This window comes from Neopelma chrysocephalum, unplaced genomic scaffold (assembly GCF_003984885.1).
Source record: "Neopelma chrysocephalum unplaced genomic scaffold, ASM398488v2 Primary Assembly neopelma1_75, whole genome shotgun sequence".
NCBI lineage: Eukaryota > Metazoa > Chordata > Aves > Passeriformes > Pipridae > Neopelma > Neopelma chrysocephalum.
The window spans coordinates 15227510-15247191 of record NW_020897736.1 but is presented as its reverse complement, the minus strand read 5'-3'; the positions used below and the strand labels follow the sequence as shown (position 1 = coordinate 15247191).

Below are 19682 nucleotides of genomic sequence, written 5' to 3'. Positions count from 1 at the left end.
CATCTCTGCTGCTTTCTTTTCCCAGGTGACATTGATTCCAACACATGATACTGAGGTGACACGAGAATGGTATCAACAGACCCACGAGAAACAGCAGGAGCTAAACATCATGGTACTGGCAAGCAGCAGCACTGTTGTGATGCAGGACGAATCTTTTCCAGCCTGTAAGATTGAATTCTAAATCTCTCACACTTTGTGTTCATCCATTGACTCTTCAATCACCGATGCAACATCAGAGACACCATCTAATCACAGTCCAGTTCTTCTCTGGTTTAGTCCTCTACATGGTTCCCATTTGTCAGGCAGTCGGGTATCCATCTAGCTCAGCACTGGATGCCATGAGGAAGAAGTGCAGGGCTCTGTAATTTTCTGGACTGAGCAAAGAGTTTGTGCAAGAGCAGTTGCAGGCCAGGGGCACTTTCACTTTCCCTGCTTTATTCTGCTACCTGTACAGTTTCTGTAGACTATCTTGGCTGCCTTGCTGCTGTGAGAGCTTGTTCTACTCTCTTGCTGGCTGCCTTACCATTTAACCTGCAGCACCATGAACCTCATCTTTCTGATGAGGCATGAAGTGCTGCTGCTGCATGCAGAGAGTGCATGGGGGGCCACGGAGCCGAGGTGAAATCTAATTTGCAAAGAAAGTGCACTGGGGAGATGAGGGAAGGCAAAACCCTTCAACTGTAATGTGACAGTGAAGGTCATTCTTCCATCTCCCATCCTGAGCATACAGGAGGTGTTTTGAGCAAGGGGACTTCTACTCCAACTAGGCAGGACCACCGCAAGCCAGCATGGCAAGTTTCTGTCCCAAATATTTGCCCGTGGCATCCTGCAGCACCTGCTTGGGTGCTCAGGAAGCCAGGATGAAGGACATGGTGGGGGAGGACATGGAAGGGGAGGGTTCAACACATTCCTAACCTGTTAACTTGAGCTTCGCACACATAGTGGCCAACCTGCACATCAGCTGTGTGGCAGGAGGAGGTACAGGGGGGCTGTGGCCTGAACAGTCACACAAAAAGAGCATCCAAACGCACAACTACAGCCCCCTCGACAGCAGAAGGGCTGAAACAACTCTGGCCATTGTTGGCCCAAGATGTTCGAGAAACCTTCCTGTCCCTAAATGAAAGGCTCTGGAGGACTGTGGTGAGGCCACTGAGAGCGCACAGGCTCTGTGGGCGAGGCTGGTGCCTGGCAGGTGTCGCTGGGTGTGCCAGCTCTGCACGCAACAGCCATGTCCTCGCTGCCTGTGTGCCAGGGTCCAAGCCTCAGAGTTGTGTTCAAGCTTTTTTTTGTCCCCCCAGGTGGGGAATAGAACCTGTGGTGTGAGGAAAGAGAACCCCCTTCCCGAAGTACTCGGGAGAAAGTAGTGTAGCAAGTGTAGTCACTCTCAGTTATCCCCCTGTCATGGCAGGGATGTGTTGGCAACACAGGTGAGGTGCTGCTAGTCCGTGCAGTGCCACCTTGCAGCTCATTCCCTGTGGGCACCTGTCCTTGCTCTCTGGTCATCCTGACAGAAGCACAGTTGTGTGCCGTGAGTGCACCATGGCTACTGAGCAGCCACCCAGGACCTCCTTGGCAGGCAGACCTGTTCCAGTGTGGGAGACCCATTCTCCTTGCAGGGAGAGCAGCTCCAGGAGTGTGGATGTTCAGGTGCACTGAGCCAGCAGCGCCTTTGCCACCTCCAAGAGCCTTTGGCACCTCCAAGAGCATTGACAGAGGGTCTTATCACAAAGACGGCCTTTATCTTTCTATAAGACAAAGAGAGTGGCAGCAGGCTGTCCTCTGGGGAAGGAGGAATGAGATAGAAAGCAGTGCTGCAAGGCTTGACATTCAGCACAAAGGTATTTCTGTCTGCTGTGTCACCCACTGTGCTTGGCCCTGAGCCGAGGGCTGACTCCACCATGAGCATCATGAGACCCTGTGTTGCACTTGCCTGGGACACTTCAGTCTCAGTGCTAGTTTTCTGGCAGGTGACATAAAGAAAATGCTGCTTAGAAACCTGCTCCTAGGATAAAAATGGAGTTTCTAGGGAAATGGTCTATCTTGCATTTAATTTATATATTTATTATTTTTTTTATGTAAAGCTGCATTTTTTGTTGATTTAATATTTTAATTTATACATGTTAACATGATACCATGTGCTTTTAGTGTCACTTCAGAGGTTTCTTGGTACAAATACTTACATGCTGCAATTTAAATAACAACATAAAAAGACCATAGAGAACTTGCTGGCAGCCAAAACGTCTCTGCAAGGCTGTATCTAAAACCCAGCAGCTGCAGGACAAGGCCTGAGGCCAGCAACCTCCCCAAGGCGCAGCCAGCCCTTTGGATACAGCCCTTGTTAGGAGCATGTGAGCTTACTCAGGGCTTTAGCAAATCCCTGCCCTGTGCTGTGTTCATTTTAACCATGGAATTACCCTGTATCTGCCAGCAGAATAAATGTCATTCTCTGTTCCCCGAGGGGGTCAGCATCCATGAATGTTGGTTCTGGCAATAGCAGGCAGTACAACACCTGCCCCTGTTCCCCCCCAGAATGCTGGGGGGATTTGGCTGCAGTGCTTTGGGGAGACCGTGGCTCACCCACCGTGGCAGCAGCTGCAGGATGCCAGGCACCAGAGGCACAAGCGTGGCCCTCACTGGCTCCCAGGATCCCTGTATGTGGCTAGATGTAAAAGCTAATGCACTAACTTTAGATAGACCCACACATGAATGTTTTCTCAATTTTAAACTTGAAGCAATTCTAAGCAGCAGTAATAGTGAGGCTTTGTGAGGTGCCTGCGTCCTCCAGCAGGAGTGCGGCCAGCAGCGAGTTCCAGGAGGAACACTGCCCTCCGCGCTCCTTTCCTGCCTTCTGCAGCTCTGCTGCTTTGACAGCTTTATCCTACACCAGTTCGATTCCCTGTCCTCAAGGCTCCACATTTTGTTTTCAGTTTTTTGTGGCAGTCTGTTCTGCCTTCAGCTTCTCTCGCTCCCTGTCTTTTTCCACCTGCCCCACCTTCCATCTTAAAAAACTATGGGGAAAAAGACTTATGAAGATGCCAATTTGTAAAGAAGCCTGACCCTGCTCAGGCCACAGGAGCCAGCAGGACCTACCCGGAGCCAGGGGCAATACAACACTATAGAGAGAAACAGTTAAACTCTGCTTTTGCTTGTTTCTGCATGTGGGCAACAACGCGTAATCTTCCTGTATGTAATAGGTAAAAAATACTATTTTAAACCTATAATTAAAAAAGTGAACGTCTTAACTGTATTGAAATGGCAACTTGTGCTCCTAGCTTCTTCTATGCTAAATGTTTTAAGAACAGAGCCCTGATTCTTTTCTTCAGCATCATATTTCTATTTGAATTTAGTTCCTTAAGTTCTGTCCTTTTGCCCATTTTCCATGTGAAACACTCTGTAACTAACTGCTGTCAAGAGAGGAGCCCAACACATTAATAATAAAGCCACATTAATTGCGAACAAAAACATCACCAGTTTCAAACTGTTCTTTCAGTGAGCCCACACTGTAGGCAGGGGCACAAGACACAGCTGCTGTGCCACCCTCCCATGTCTCCCAGCTCAGGCGAGCCTCGGCTTTTCCACCTTCACCAGCAGCTGCTAAAACTTCCTGTGTCTCAGGAGAGAGACACAGAGGCTGTCTGGGACACCCCCCCACCAGCCCCATCAGGGTGACCGGTGGGTCCCTCTATGGGACATCTGGGACACACAGCTGGCTGAGGGCTGGGGGGTGGGAACGCAGCCCCTGATAATCCAGCGAGGAGCCTGGCACAGCCTGTCTGTCCTGGGATGCTGCCACTCCTCACAGATCCCAAATCATGCTTTCCATTGTGGCCTTGCATCTGTCCCTGCACTTCTTGGGAATGGCAGCTCTGCCCAGTGCTGCTGGCACTCCTTGGGAAGATCTCTGGCCCTGTGGCAGGCAGAGCACCTGCTGGCTCAGGGCTGGGGCCAGGCACGGTGGGGATCCCACACCCTCTGTCCCCATTGCAGAAGTAGGGCTTTTGCACCTCTGCAGAACTCTGACCTGACTTCGTGCAAGGGAACTCTCTTTCAGTTAGCAGAAAACTGGGATGGCTGCTGCTCTGCCTGTGTGAGAGAGGCTGATGCCCAGTTAGCTCTGCTCTTACCTGGCTGTCCTCAGGGGGAAACAATAGCACAGGTGGATGCAAGGGAAAAGGAAAGCAGGTTCTGTGCTGCAATCCTCAGGAGACAAGCCATCATGGCCATGGAGCACACCACAGCTTGTGCAGTGCCTGATGGAGAGCTCAGAGCAGCTGCCAAAGCTGGTGCTGACAGGGGAGGAATCACAAACTGTTACCATAAACCAGGAACTATTTCCACAGCTACACTCCAGGTAAACGAGCGCTGGCGTTGGCCATGCTCCTGGTAACCGAGGTGCTGTGACCACAATGCATTTCCCAAAGGTGTGCAGAGACAAGCATCCAGCTGTGTGGGGTCAGCACCTGAGAGCCAGGCCCCCGCCCCACAGGGTCCTGCTCCGGGCCCCTCTCAGCAATGACACCCTGTGGCAGGTGCTGCCAGGTCCATCAGGGTGACCGCTCTGCCCAGGCGCTGGCCCTGGCAGAAACACGCAGGTCCTGGCAGGAGATGCAGCTGGTGCCCAGCAGAGACCTGGCTGTGGGAGCAATGCTGGTGGCAGCAGATGCCACGCGGTGCGGGATGGGGGCTGTGGGCAGTGCCCAAGGGGCATCTCGTGTGGTCCCTCAGCCTGCGCTGGGGCCGGGGCCAGCTGCAGCCCCATGGCCAAGGTCTCTGTTCGTGCAGGACTGTAACACAGGGAGAGCAGAGGGCAGAGCAGGCCCTTCACCTCCTCAGGCTGGCACAGCCTGGTGTGAGGGGGGCCAGGTTGCCCTCAGCACAGTGCTGCACTCCGGGCAGCTGCACGACTGCTACATTCCCAGTGCAAACAAACCTGATCTTACTTACCTGCCCAAACTGGCAGCTCAGGATTATTGGGCATGAGGAAGAAGACACAGCACCCAGGATGTACTTGAAGTGACCAGAAGGTGTGGACTAAGTGAAAGGGGCCGAACACACTGTCCCAGTGTCTTCATTCTATCACAAACCACCCTGGGACTTGGAAAGCCAGGACCTCTTCCCCAGTATGACCAGTTCTTCCATGTAGAAAAAAAGGTACCTGGCCTTGAGCCTGTGCACTCACTCTGGGTGTGACTTCAGCCACACTTGTCCCAGAACAGAGGACACAAGCAGGGCTGCACCTGCAAGTACTGGCACACACACACACTGCTGCCAAGTCAGCATCAGAGACAGAGAGACGCTGGACCCACAGCATAGATTTACTGTGAACATGTCATCACAACACAGCATAGAGATCTTTGGGCACAGCTTCACAAAAACACATATTCTAGCTACAGACAGACACGCAGACTTGTCCATAAATATAGGAGGAGTGGGAAGCACAGCCCTGGCCGGCACTCGGGATGCGGCAGGGACACCCGTATCAATCTGCCCTCAGGCTTGTGCTCACAAGGCATTTACATAAATATGTATTAAATACTTCTCATTTTATATATAATAAAGATTTCTCCTTATTGGTTTCTAATAGTCCTGAATTGTTCAAAGAGCAGTTTCTTTTAATTTCTGTCACCAAGACTTCAGAGCTGTACCCTGCCTGACCCTTGGGGACGAGAAAAAAAACCCGTGTGCATCCTCCTTGCATACCTCTCTCAGGCTGGATCCCCACGCTCCTGCCTGCCCCAGCCCAGCAGGAAAACATCCAAGGCCACGCCAAAGAGATGTTTGCTTGCGAGTGGCAGTCTTGAACTCGATGCCCTCACTACCCTCCTTCCCACATTCAGAATGCTTTTTGCTTCTCCTAGTCTTCCTGCCATTGACCCTCTGGACCTGGTTTTGGTGGCCAGCAGTGGGAATTGAGAGAGGAGGAAAGAAGAAACAGAGAGGAGGTTGGTGGTTGTGACAGATCCAATTAATTTGGGCCCAGAATGCCTTTTTCTGAAGGCTATGGGCCAAAAAGTCTCAAGGGAGTATCTGGTCCCTCGGACTTACCACCCCAAAAGCCTTGGCTGTACCAGTCCTCTAATGCTGCTGTCCCAGCAAGCACACAGACCTTGGGACACCAGTGCAGTGCCATGTCCCTGCTCCATAGAGGTGCCATGCCAATACCAAGACTGCATTTGCTGTTCATTTAACAAGGCAAACATTCTTGCTGAATGGCAAAGAGCTGGCTTGTGGAGGAGCAAAGCAGATCCTTCCACACTCCAGGGTCATGTGGCCTTGGCTTCTTCTGTGCTGTGGACCGCCAGCTGCATGAGGTGCTGTGCAGGAAGCTGGGTTACCTCCAGGCTAGAAGTGCTTGCAGTGTGCTGTCTAGCGAGCCACTAATTCTGCTGATCCTCCTGACACAGCAGCCGCAGTTCCTCCATGCTTTTCTCAGGAGGCAGTGCCTGCACCTGGCACAGGTGACCAGAGAGAAGCTGGTCTGACAGAGCACTGTCCCCCAGCAGCTCCTTGCCCATATGCTCTGGATCCAACACCTCTCCCAGCAGCTCCTCTTCACAGGGCACCAGGATCTCTTTGGACAGCCCAGGCTGATCCAGGCCAGTCATTCCTCCAACACAACCCTCACCTGGCTTCACCTGCTCCCCAGCCAGCCTCAGGTCAGACCCTGCACCACACTTTGGGTTTCCTGTGTTACTTGGATCTAACATTTTCCCAGATGATTCTTCATCCAGCTCCCCCATGTTCTTCTCCTCTGGGTTAGTGTCCTCCTCTGCCAACTCCTTCTTGCACAGCCTGCCTGGTTCTGGGCCTTTATTCCAGGCCAGGGTCTCTGAAACTCTTGGCTCTGCCACTGACAGCCCAAACCTCCCCCCCTCCATGTCAAGCCCTCTGCCCGGAGGCTGACTTTCTTCCTGTTCAGGGGACTGTCTACTCAGTTGCTCCTCACTTTTCGGGGGGCTGATGGAAAGTTTCTCAGTGAAGCTGAAATGAGCACAGTTGTCCACAGAAGTTGGAGAGGATGGGCCTGCACTGGAGACAGTACTGGAGGGGCCACTGCTGTCTGCAAAGAGGAAGAAAAATCTTAAGCATGTAGCTGGTATTTCCCCACCCGAACTGTCACAGTCCTGCAGTTCTACAACCAACACGTGATGGCTGTCTACATGCCAGGCAACCTGGCAGGGGCTTGCAACTGGTCTTGGGGTGTTTCTGGCAGCTTAGCTGATGAAAATTCAATCACACACAGGACAGTTCCATCCTGTAATCCAGTGGCATACAACCAAGAGTGGATTCTGTTGTCACAGAGCAAAATGTGAAGTGTGATGGCTTTGAAAACAAAACCATTTTCTTTCATTCTCTCCTATTATGGACCACTATTATGGACCAGTCTCGGCTTCACCTTGCTCCTCCTGGTCCCTGACACACAGTTCCTGAATGCTGAGCAAGAGTCAATGCTGGAGAAAGAAACACTGATTCTCTACTAATGCTTATCCTTGCCTTATATTGCACAGTGAGTAAAACTAGAGAACAGATCTAGCTTATATCTAATCCAATAAAGGAGGAGGATTAAATAACTGTTTTCAGCCAGATCAGTTCCCTAACTTTCACAAACTTCCCTCCCTCCCCACCACATTCACCCCAATCAAGAAGGTAGCACACTCACACCAAGGGGGCTTATCTGAACGCTGGCGCAACGGCAAAGAGGATGATGACAGGATTCGCTGGGACATAAAGGGGTCTCCTGGTATCTGGCTACCAATCATTGAATCAAATAAAGCTTTAAGAAAAAAAACACACAATCAGTAATATTCAGACAGACCTAAAGGAATGGCTCGTAGCCCAGCATCCATGATCAGGTACTCCGGGAAGAGCTCAAGGCTAGCCAAATCAGAGCCAGGCCTGCCCGTCAGCTCCCGGGAATATGAGGCTAAAATTTCCCAAGCTGGAGTTTGTATCCACATCACTGTAGTCACCAGCTACAGACAGACCTGACTGATTACTTTTCTCTCAAGTAAGTGGCCTAGGATGGCTCTGAGCTGGGTACCATGGCTCACCCCTGGGCTAGAGCACTCTGGAACAGGTTCCAGAGACTGCGCTTATCTCCAGTCCTATCAGGCTGATCTGTCCCCAGAATGTAAAAGACCAGGAGTGCTCCTTGCCTCTCCAGAGACAAGCCCACCTGACCAGTACCTGCAGTGGACTGGACATGCGATTCACTGCAACTCCTGCACACAGTCGTCAGGAACTCGTTGACCTGTCGCAAAGAGAGGGAGTTGTGCAGGGTCTCCAGGGGATAAATGGTGGGAACCATGGAACAGCCTTCAAAACCTACAAAGAGATCCAATCGGAAAATGAGTAGAGCAAACAGCAAGGTAAATCCATGCAGGAGCACTCATGGCTGAAGGAGCTGGGCACTCTGGGTATCAAACAACAGGCACACTCAGGCTTCAGGTCACCTCTTCTAGGCCAAGAAAACCACCATGAGGCAATCCCATGCAATAACAGACCTGAAAGCAAGCGCCTGGGCACACACGGAGGGGAGAGGAGGAAATGTGTCTGGCGGCTGCCGCGTTTGCTGCAGAGCCTGTGACCCTTCTGCTATAATACATGGCCATGATGGAGAGCTTGGCACAGTGCCCACAGAGAGCTAGGCACAGTGCCCACTTACGGAAGCCAAACAGAAACTGAGTGATGCCGACAAAATTTCCATTAAAGGGGTCCCACTGCTGGTGACCCCCTGCCTGGTGCAGCTCCCCCTCCCCAGTGCAGGAAGTGTTCGCTGTGGCACCTCCCTCTCACAGCAGCCCCCTGTGCACCCCTGACAGGCTGTGTCCCAAGGAGGGGATGGGCAATGAATTATTTGTCCCCTTAACCAGACTTTGCTGCCAGCAAACCCAGAATGAGCAGAAATAGGCACCTCGGCGTGTAACAAACACTTGCTCAGAGCTAAGCTGCAACGCAACCATTCACAATAAATCCTTTGCTGCTCAAGCCAGCAGAGTGTTACAGCAAAGTATCTTCCTCTTCATCCCAGCTTCCTGGAAATGCCTTGTGGAACCAAACCAACCTGAACTGTCAGAGGAGCAAGGAAAAAACATATACCAACAGGTGTATGGAATGAGGCCTCCTCCTGCTCTGCGCCTCTCGAGTTTAAAGGCCTCTCAACTCCTCAAGCTTGGGCTTCCCATTCTGTGACTCTACAGTTCCTTCCAAGGAGCTCAAAAAGACCCTGGGAAGGAATTGGGTTTGTTTCTACAAATAAGGCAAAATATTTTTAAATGCAAAAAGTAAAAGAGTTTTTGATGCAATCTGTGTCACAATTGCTGTCCAGCACACTGACAGGCTAGAACTGACCCCTGCAGGTTGGCTGCCCCTCAGGAGAAGCCCTGGAGCACCTGTTTGCAAAGTGCAGTCAGTTCCAGTTACCTCCAGGACAGACTGTTCCAATCCCCTCACCTAACCCAGTCCTGCAAGAGGCAAGGAGCACGAGCCAGTGGAGATGTTCACTGACATAGCAACTGCTGGAGATAAAAACCCTTCCAGAGTCCACAAGGTTACCTATGCCTAACAACATAATTCAAGACAGGCAGGATAACAAATCCTTGGCTAGGATGAGGAAATGTTAAGACACAGGAAAAAGACCACATTCTTCTTGAGTCTTGAGAGTGGAAGTGCTGAGTAAGGAAGAATGTATGTTCATTATTTTCTCATAGGCCTCCTGGGAGACAGAGCTAAAGAAAAAGGGTGAGGGCAAAACTTAAACGGTCATGGGAGATGGTTGTAGAGCATTCCAGCATGAGGCTACTCTCATTTCACAACAGAATCTGGTTTGAGAGGAGCCAAGTTGGCTCAGGTGTTGGGGTCTCCAAAGAAAAAGGGAAGAAGTTTGAATATAACATAGGGCAAAGCAAGGTTGTTAAAAGATACACTGCAGACACCCATGGGGATCTGAGTGCTTGGGCACCCCTTTAATAAGATGAGGAAATCAAAGGTCCAGCGTTAGAGGAAACATTAGACACTGACACACAGCTGATGTGAAATGATACACCTGTACCCCCAAAGTGCCAGGTGCCTCTTCCAGAGCTCAGCGCTGTGGCACTGAACTGCTCTCGAGCAAGCAGAGAAAACAGCCAAAGTTTCCCTTTTCAAGATGGACAACTGCTGTGTTCAAAGAGCCCCTCTCCCTAGTGTACGGCAGCCCACTTCCCTGCTTACCTCCTTGGACCTGCTCAGCTGCTGGGGAGAGGCCACCAGTGGCTTCATGCCACCACGGCACGGCAAAGGCAGCAGCTACCACTACAGACTGCAATCCTTATGTGTCCCCAGAGAAGCCTCTGACCACTGCTGCACCACACGCACATAGCAAAGAATCAACACCTTTGGGAAGGGGCAACAAAAATAAAATGTGAGAGCAAGCCACAGGAACTGTCTCAGACTGACAGTCACCCTGGGTGTCTGCGTGGGTACTGCAGATGCTCCCCCAAACTCTTTTCCTGGGGCCTGCAGGGCAGGTGTCTGCAATGCGGACAATGGCAGGAGAAATTGGACAGAATTCCACTCATTTTGTACCAACGTCCAACAGCAGCCCACAGAGGAACAAGTTTCATTTTTCATTTCATTCAGGTTTGAGTACACCAGCCACGTTAGGGACAGGACACGGAGGGCAATGTGTGTCCTCCAGAGTTGGGCTTGCCCCACAGGCAGAGGCATGGCATGTGCCAGGGGTCTGCACAGCTGAGTAGCTAAAAATGAACCCCAAAGTCAACAGTTATCTTCTCTAGGCAAGAAGTACAGTACACCATAGTTATGTCTCCCAAATCTTTGTTCAGTAATAGGAAGAAACCATCTGTTAAAGAAAGCAAGATTTGGTCACAGGAAAAACCTTGAGATACACAAGGCAGAAAAGTCTGCTGAGTATGTGTTATTTTGGCTGTCCAAGAAGAGTGTGTGTGATGTGGAGGAGCAGCTATGGGGGAATCTCCCCTCTGAATCATAGTGCAGCAGCATCCTGATGCAGCTGCAGTGGGAACGGTACTGACTGAAGAGCTGGTCTGAAGGTGAGAGCAGAGGTACAACCCAGGCAGAGAGTCACAAGGCCTGTTTTGACTCTCCCAGGCACTCTGATGCCAAAGCTGAAGACCCACTCACTTTACAGCTGAGTTAACCATGTTCCAGTCTGAGCTCTTCTCCCCTGTGCTTCATGTCCTCAGCATGTGCACACTCTACTGCACAGGCAGAGAGTTTACTTGGTGTAACCTGGGTTGGGAAGAATTCCAGATGTTCAAGGAAGGAGTGACCCTCCCCTTAGAATAAGACTTTTAGAGCTGCCTCATATTGACACACAACTTCATAAGAGCATTAAGAAGGTGATTTGGGTACAAGGACCCTTTGGCAGAGATCATCTAGCACACTACACCACATAAAGCAAACAGAGACCTGCACCTGTCTCATATCATCCAGCTAAATCAGAGAACCTCAGATTTCTAGGAGACTCCAGCAGGCAGTAGGAACACACAAAATTCTTGCGAACAGCCACCTCTCAGCAGATGGCCTCAAAAAAGTCATTATTAGACATTATTACAATTTGATTAGCAGAAGTTGCTGAGTAGTAACTACTCAAGTCTCCAGCTGAGAACTCTACACTGGAGTGAGAGGGTGCCTTTTCCTTTCTGCTGGAGACCTTGGAAGCAAAAAGGCAGACCAACGGCATGCGGCACATCCCCAAAAGGTCTGTACTCCAAAGCTCTGCATGCCTGCTCTTGTGCAATGAAGAAGAACTTGTCCAGTCTCAGCACAGATGAAAGCACTCAGGCTCCTCTCTGACAAGCATGGTCAGTCCAGCTCTATTTTGCTGGGAAAACTCCAACATGCCACATGTATGTCGGTATATGTTTATATATGCGCACATGGTATGTACATGAACAAGGATTTTTGCTAGCCAGCATAAATTTAACCCATCAGTCGGCCTGAAGGTCTATCCTAGCTCAGCATCCCTCTGTCCACAATGCCAGAATGAAGGGGTACAAGTCTAGACAGCACACATGACTCTTCCCCAAGCAGTGCCCCAAACACCAGCGACCCATAGCTCAGAACTGCTCTGGACATGATGTGTCTCTTCCATATTCTCCAGCCTCCCCTTGAACTCCGTTAAGCTCCCAGTGCCCCCAGATACCATGGTAAGGAGTGTGGAACAAAACACCTCTGGCCGAAGTGCCTCAACTCACTTCATTGAAAACCTCCTTGCTCCTGGAACTCCATGAATCTGTGGATCCCCACCACTCCCCTCAGGCCACTATGACCACTATTACAAACATCCCTCCCAGATTGCAAATTTCTACCTTTTCCACATTGTTCCAAGTGGTGATGGTCAGATCAGAGCCCTCTATTTTATACAGGAGTTGGGGGCTGTTTCTCCTTGTCATTTAAATTTATTTACACTGGACATCACCTGCTCATCATCCCAGGGCCACTCTGTTTCTCCATAGCTGACCTTTGGTTTCAGTACCAGGGTAATTCCTTACCAATACAAACTTACTTCACACTATTCTTTTTCCTAGCTATGACCACGCAGGTTCCCAGACATTACTTCAGGGCTCCATAGCTGATCTTTCCAACTACAGATGCCAACTGCATACTTTTGACTCATTGATTCTATCTAATTTATGTTTTCTTTGCATGGATAGAAGTACAGTGGAAAGCCAAGAAAGAGAGGACAGGAGAATGCAGTTTTCACGAGGAGGAAATGTCTGCTCAGAGAAGGGCCTCAGCAGGAATTCCAAACACTCCAATGAACTGTGGGCTTGATGAAACACTAAGAAAACCACAAGAATGAACTCCCTGATGGCAGAGATTTGATTTCCACCCAGGAGGGCTGCTGTGCTGGGTACGTCAGGAGTACGTAACTCCTGTGTCTGGCTGCATTAGGTCAGGCTGCACCTCCCAGCACCCTGCTGCAGAATTCGGGGTGTTGCTGCCCAAAGCACTGAGCTCATTTCCCCTCCCCACCTGAGCTCACAGCACACGGCCGAGACCTGCAGCAGGGGAAGCTCAGCCCTGGCTCTGGAGCAGTCTGCTGTGATCCAGCATCTCTTCTCCTGAAGCAATTACTGCTCCTCTTTGCCAGGAGACCAAGGATTGTCCTAATCACACATGAAAAGCAACTGCTGTCTCAAAATTGCCTGCTTGACAGAAAGGGCTCTCTCAAGTTAAAACAGTCTGTGTAAGAAAAATTCCAATCTTCCTGGCTCTGTAAAGTCTGGCTGCTTCACTACACAGAAGGCTGAACTGTCTGTGCCTCTTCCACCTGTGGGTCTGAATGGAAAAGGGGGTCCATGCATCACACCACACAGCTCAGCAAGCCACATGCTCTGAGCAGCTTCTATGGTGCAGCTAAACCTCAGCAGTCAATCCCAGCTCGCTGCCCCAGTCCGGGAGCAGCAATCCTTCCACCTGTGTGGTGGAAGAAGCACCAAGGCCTCCATGCACCAGACTTCCAATCTGTGCCAGAGGTTGAAAAACACCGGAGAAACAGCAGCAAGCTTTGATTTATAACATCTGGATTCAATGCTCAAGTCGTCTATCTCTTCCCATCAGAGACATGACACACTGAGAGGCCCTAAGAGGCAGGACAGATGCCATGCAGTGCAGCCACAGAAGCTCAGCTCTACCCTGTCTCAGTTTCTCTAGAAACAACACACCCACAAGCACTCGCTGCCCCAGAATTTCCACAGCAAGTTCACTCAGCATGTGGCCAGCTGCAGTACCTATTTCAACCTCTTCTTCCCATACTCTCACTACTCACTTTAGTTCCTCCGTTACTAAGGGGGCACCCCGTGGCATCCCACCAAGACCTGCATGGGGCATCCTGCCAGCCAGGCATCCCGTTGGTAGGAGCTTAGCACCTACCCTGAAGGGAACTTAATGGCTTACCCTGGCTAAAGGAAGGAGGCAACAATTGCCAAAGATGGAAAGAGCAGTTACAGCTACACAGGAGCGTGGGCTCTGTGTGAAACGGCACTGGCTCCATATGGAAAGGTTCCTGCCTAAGGCTCCAACACTGCTGGTACAACAGCACACACAGCTTGCTGCAGCAGCAGCCTAGAGACCTTGGGATGCAGTGAGGGAAACGCTTTCCTTTTTAGAAGCAAAGCATACTCTGCATTCTCAAGCAGACAGTGGTCCCTGCTCAGCTACAAGAGCATGGGACGGAGGCAGCTGCAGCGTGCAGTACCGTAAAGACACTCCAAGTCATCCTGCCCTGAGATCAGCCAGCTCCTGAAGAGGCGCAGGTGGTAGGAGCACTGCTGCAGGTGATGGGCTAGGGTGGCATCCAGGGAGATGGTCCGGCTCGTGGCACAGTCACAGGAAAAACGGCGCAGCAACTGGGCAACGTGCTGGTGCTCCAACACATCTGGAGGAAAGGGGCCACAGAGAGTGAGAGGAGAGGGGCAGGTGCAGCTGGGGACAGAGAAGCTGTGGAGATGTGGGGATGGATCTGTCAGCACCAGGGCTGCTGGGTGAGAAGGACCCACACCACACAGTAAGCCCAATCCCTCCCGCAGTGAGCAGGTCAGGAATGCCCTTACAGCTGTGTCCCCCCAGAGACAGCGGGGCAGGCCAGCCTCCCTCCCGGCCCAGCCTTCGGCTGGCTGCAGTGCAGGGCAGCACCTGAACAGTGAGGCTTCATCTTTGGAAGTGAAAGTCTGACAAGTGAATAAATTTTAGGACACATTCCAAGTCCAATATACTTCAGGTTTGGCTAGATAAGAAGATCAGGTTCAGGCCCACACTTGCCCTCCCGCGGCTGAGATGAGAAATCCAAACTGCCAACAGAGCATTCGAGTCCTGCATTCAAGTGCTGCCAGGCATCTCAGCACGTGGGACAGAGAGTAAATGGTCCAGCATCGAACGAGCAGAGGCTGTGCAAGGGACACGAGGGACAGCAAGGTCTGGCCGAGAGCAGAGTGCTGAGAGTGTGAAAGAACAGAGGGGTCCACAGAAGCACTGACCTTCCCTCTAGACTCTGAGAACAGCCCTGTGCAAGCTCCTGTGATATCCTTGCATGGCAGACAAGACACCATCATGCAGGCATGTCTTCTCCTCCACATGCACAGCCTCAGGACTCGCATCATATGCCCAAGAGTCATGCGACCAGGGCATAAACCATCTGGCCTGATGCTGTGCTTGGCCACTGCCGTGGTCCACCCGTCTCATTTCACCACAGAGGCAGCTCTCCAGAAACAAAATCCAGACTCAGAGCTGGGAACAATTTTTGCATCCTCAGGTAAGTGGTTCATGGGGTTAAACATCCTTCCTGCTCAAAGCAGTGCCAAGCCTAGACCAAATATCCCTGACTTCAAGCTCGTTCTTGCTGGACCCCGTCTTTGTTTTCTTGATTAAGAAGCACTTTTCAATTGGAAATATTCATTGGGTTTTGGGGAGAAACCTGATGCCCAGTTAAACACTATTGTATTTGGAGCATGAGCAACTGTTTTGCAGCATGGCTTAGGAAAGCCTGGAGCTGGGTGCAAGCTTTGCAGGCAAGATAGAACAACACACCCTGCTGACATACACTACGTGAGCTCAGATGGTGTCCAGACATACAGACAAACAGAGCAGTTTTTTGGCCACTCTGGGAAAAGCAAAACCAAGCAAACACAGAGAACAGATTCCCTCCAGTTATCTGAAACAGTAGAACCATAGTGAGCTGCCCTTTCCCCTTTCATCCTTCCCAAAACAGTCTTCTGAATTTCATTCATCTTCCAGATCACACTAAACAGGATGTCTTCATATTCGCAACAAGATTGCAGAAGCTGCCTTGATCACGTAGGGCAAAAGTACTTCACTTGGTATCCTTCAGTGATCTGCTTTGGTTCCAACTTGTCTCAACAGCAGGAGGCATGAGGGGAGGAGCCATGCTGTGAAACCTTTATAAAAGTATCTGTGCAAGATTCGGAGAGCAAACACTAGTTCAAGGCACCTGCTGCACAGAGTTAGTGGCCTGTAACCTCACAGACTCCCACTTTTGAGTGTCAGGTTAGTAACAACATGGAGCAGAGATAGTGAGTCAGCAGAAGCACTGGCAGACATCCTTCACCAAGCCTTTCCAGAGCCATAGGCAGGATGGGGTGAAGAAGGTGACAGCACAATGCTGATCCCCTCCCACCTCAGGAAGGCGGCAGGCCCGAGCCAGCACTGTCCACCAGCAGCAGACAAAAGCTCTGGAGAGAAACCATTCCTAGGATGAGGTCTGCAGGAAAGGTGAGCCTACCTGTATCAACATCACCGTGCTTGGAGGAACCACACAACCAGCCTAACAGACAGGTTTGCAAACAGGAGGCCATGAGGCTACCAGTACTCCTGACATGGAACACCATGCACAGAGGGAATGCTGCTGACACCTCCTTCCACCCTACAGTGGGCTCTTCCAGGTGACATACAGCTGGGCTAAGGCTATCCTTGTTTTCATCCTGCAAATCTGCAGTGTGGAAATGGAGCACCAAAGCTGCTGATGCTCTGGCATATGAAGTGGACATCACACCCCAATCCAGCGACAGTCTCCCCCCAGCCCCCACCCCCCTGAAAGGGAGAATGACCGAAGGCCTTAATGTCAGCAGTGGAGTTAAAAGCTGCTTTAGCAGTCCACTCACAGAGCCGCAGTTTCTGCTTTTTCACCTAGGACACAAACACCTCAGGGGAGAGCAGAGGCACCACTGAGCAGTAACGGGATGAGTGAACACATTAGTCACAATGAGACAATGGGGGAAGGTGAAGCGTGTTTGGACACCAGATACACAGACAAAAAAACCACAAGAAGGCTGAGAGGAGAACATGTGCAGAGAGAACTGAACGTGAGCGTGGGGTTAGAAGTGTGAAGGAATGTCAAGTCAAGGAAGCAAACGTACCATTAGTCGGATGCTTTGCAAACGACACAGAAAATCGTTTTACGGCTGGCATAGACAAGAGCTCTGAGGAAATAAAAACAGATCATCTCAGTTAACAGCTTGCTTTGAAAGATCCCCCTACCCTCATATGCTTGCAACTATCCTTACAGGTTCACCTTCCTGACCTCCACAACAGCTGCTCCCGCTGGCGCTGCGGCAGCACCCGAGACACTCCACGTGCGGGTCTGACTGAACTGCTCAGCCTCATCGCACTCTGCATCTCCCCATGCCCAGGGTCTCCCCTGACAATACACAGACCTCAGCCACACTCTCAGGGACAGACAGCATCTCACTCCTTCCCACCACACCAGGCTCAGTCCAGTGCAGGATGCAGCCAGGCCATACTTGCAGCCACCAGAGCACGCAACCAAGCAAGCAGCAGCACCACAGGAGGATCGTCCTCAGGATTTACCTCTGCCCAAGGAAAACAAACACCATTCTGCAGAGGGACTGAAGAGTTCTGGCACAGGAACAGCTCGAAACATCCTCTTAATGCAAGTTACACAGAGCTATTTATGAATTTAAAGGTAAATCATCTGACCAGGGAAGAAACAGAAGATCCATGAAGACATGCCTCTACAGTCCTTTGCTCAAAGCATTTCAGTACAGGAGAGGCTTTGGGATACACCCGTCAGAGTGGTCCTCAGGCTTCTCCTGGCCATGTCCCAGGACAGGCCAAGCTCTCCCATACAAATCACACATCAGAAAGATAGTGCAAGGATAGATACTGTGCATCTAATGGGGTGCAAACAATGGGCTTTAAAGGACATGGATTAGGCTCCATAAGGACACTAAAAAAAAAAGGGGCTGGAAACTTAATTTTTTTCCCACTCTGGAAATTCCTTAGCTATCATGGAAAAGAATGGCCTGGATCAGACCATCTGTATCTGGGATTCAATGGGAGACCCCAGCCAATCATACCTTTTGCTGCTATTTATGAACTTCTAGGAAATATTAGAAAATCCTTTTATTTCTCCTTCACGTTTCATGCATCCATTCTCTCTAGTCCATAGGGTCTGTATGCCTATTCCCCTCACCAGTGTATCAATTCATGCTCCACAACCCCACTGTGCTCCTCTAGCTACCTCCACTGGCTTGGCCAAATAATGTATCTATACCAACTCTAACACTTGTTGCAATTTCATCCACCAGCATAACAGCCCTAAAAACTGTTTTTCTTTCTTTAAACTCAACAAACAGCATAACAATCTTCCCTACACATGCAAACCCTTAGAGGTGTCCAAGCCCTGGAGCTGCTGTCCATCCCACCCCAACACCTCCCCTTGCCTTCAGGGCACATCAAATGAAATGGCACTGGCCCAGCTTACTGGGTCCTTGTCTTCAAGCAAGCCAACTTCAAATCACAACCATCCACGGACCTTCCCTCAGCTTGAGATTGGGACAACTTTCTGCTGAAGTGTTCCTTAGCCCTCTTCCAGCTCCAAGCAAAAGAGACTTCAGAAATAAGAGCCCTTGAAACTTCCCTGGAACAAGGCAAGTTCACAAGGTGAAGTGCTATTAGCCACACTCTGCACCTTGAAGCATCACAGCCATGAAAAACTATCAGAGTTCATGCAAAGATGTGCTGCAGAATCTGAAGGCTTTTCAACATTATCAGCCCAATGAGTGTAGAAAAGGTGCTGAAACAAATGTCCTCCAAGCATCTGCTGTAGCTGCTGTGTCAGTGACTGCATCCAGCTCTAGTGATGTTCGGTTTAAATTCCATTGTTCAGCATTTCATTGGGGCTCATTTAAGCAGGAACATGCAAATCAAGGGCTCATTTCACATTCCAGACTACCTTACCCAGCAGCTAAATGCCCTTCTGCCTTCTACTTGCTTTTCCAAGCTCCCAACTCCTTCCCCTCAGTTGCCCTTATTGAGGCAAGGTGCTGGCAGCACAGGGTGCCAGGGCATACCAAGGAACATGAAAACAGAGGTGTAACATCAAGTTGATAATTCTGGGCTATGTTAGTCACATGGTAGTTAACTAAGTCTGTCTTTTAGGTACTTGAGGGTACAGCTACATCCCAGCACACAGTGACCTTTTCACTGAATTTAGGCTAATGCAGGAGGACTACACTCGACCATGAATGCCTGTAGCCAGCTGCAGGAACATTCTGCTACACAGCCTACAGACACAGGCAGCCCAGCACTAGGACTGAGCAGGTCTGTTCTGTGCCCAGCTGGGCAAAGAGCACTCTCTGATGCTTTTCCCTGAGAATCAGTGCTGCCTTGGACTCCCACTCCTTGCAGAGTTAGGAAAGTACAGCAGCCAGGTCCCTTGCTGGCCTTTCCAGCAGCTCCCCTATGACTCACACCCCGGTCTTGTGTTAAACACCATGAGCTTATTCTGTGGCCTGTGAGTAGCCAGCACTTGATGCCTGGGGCAGCTCAGACTGCTACAGTGATGCTGAGATTGCTCCCACGTCACCCTCCCTGTCACTGTCACTCACAACCCACTGTATGCCAGGGAGTGCCCTGAGGAGGTGAGAACCAGCTCAGTTTTCTCTTACACAAGAATAGCAGCACAAGAAACCAGTGTACATAATGGCACTCGTGGGGTTCCAATAGGGCTGAGAATTGGACAACATCTTTCCACTCTGATTTGCTAAGCCATTTTCCTTGCCTCAAAACTGGACAAAAATTAAAATGAACCGACCTCCTGTTTTCTCCAAATTACTGCCCTACTCACCCCCCCACCTTGTAATCCACTAATGTTAGTGTCTGTTATGATCCTAACT

At 50.5% G+C, this 19682-nt stretch overlaps 2 protein-coding genes across 13 annotated transcripts in view; one reads left to right on the top strand and one right to left on the bottom strand.

Annotated features, from left to right (window-relative positions):
- Positions 1–3464, top strand: part of MAP1A (microtubule associated protein 1A) — a 56708-nt gene extending 53244 nt beyond the window's left edge. For all 4 annotated transcript variants that reach the window (XM_027688205.1, XM_027688206.1, XM_027688209.1 and 1 more), the window contains one exon: positions 26–3464. In XM_027688205.1, coding sequence (XP_027544006.1) covers positions 26–181 — 156 coding nt within the window. In that variant the 3' untranslated portion in view covers positions 182–3464. The remainder of the gene's footprint in view (positions 1–25) is intronic.
- A 1835-nt stretch (positions 3465–5299) lies between these two features.
- The window catches only part of PPIP5K1 (diphosphoinositol pentakisphosphate kinase 1), a 53018-nt gene continuing 38635 nt past the window's right edge, over positions 5300–19682 (bottom strand). For 3 of the 9 annotated variants that reach the window (XM_027688213.1, XM_027688211.1, XM_027688214.1), the window contains 6 exons: positions 18320–18424; positions 16902–16964; positions 14228–14407; positions 8188–8325; positions 7661–7774; positions 5300–7060 (listed from right to left, as the gene is read on the bottom strand). In XM_027688213.1, coding sequence (XP_027544014.1) covers positions 6378–7060; positions 7661–7774; positions 8188–8325; positions 14228–14407; positions 16902–16964; positions 18320–18424 — 1283 coding nt within the window. In that variant the 3' untranslated portion in view covers positions 5300–6377. The remainder of the gene's footprint in view (positions 7061–7660; positions 7775–8187; positions 8326–14227; positions 14408–16901; positions 16965–18319; positions 18425–19682) is intronic. The other 6 variants (XM_027688217.1, XM_027688221.1, XM_027688219.1 and 3 more) reach the window with 4 other exon arrangements.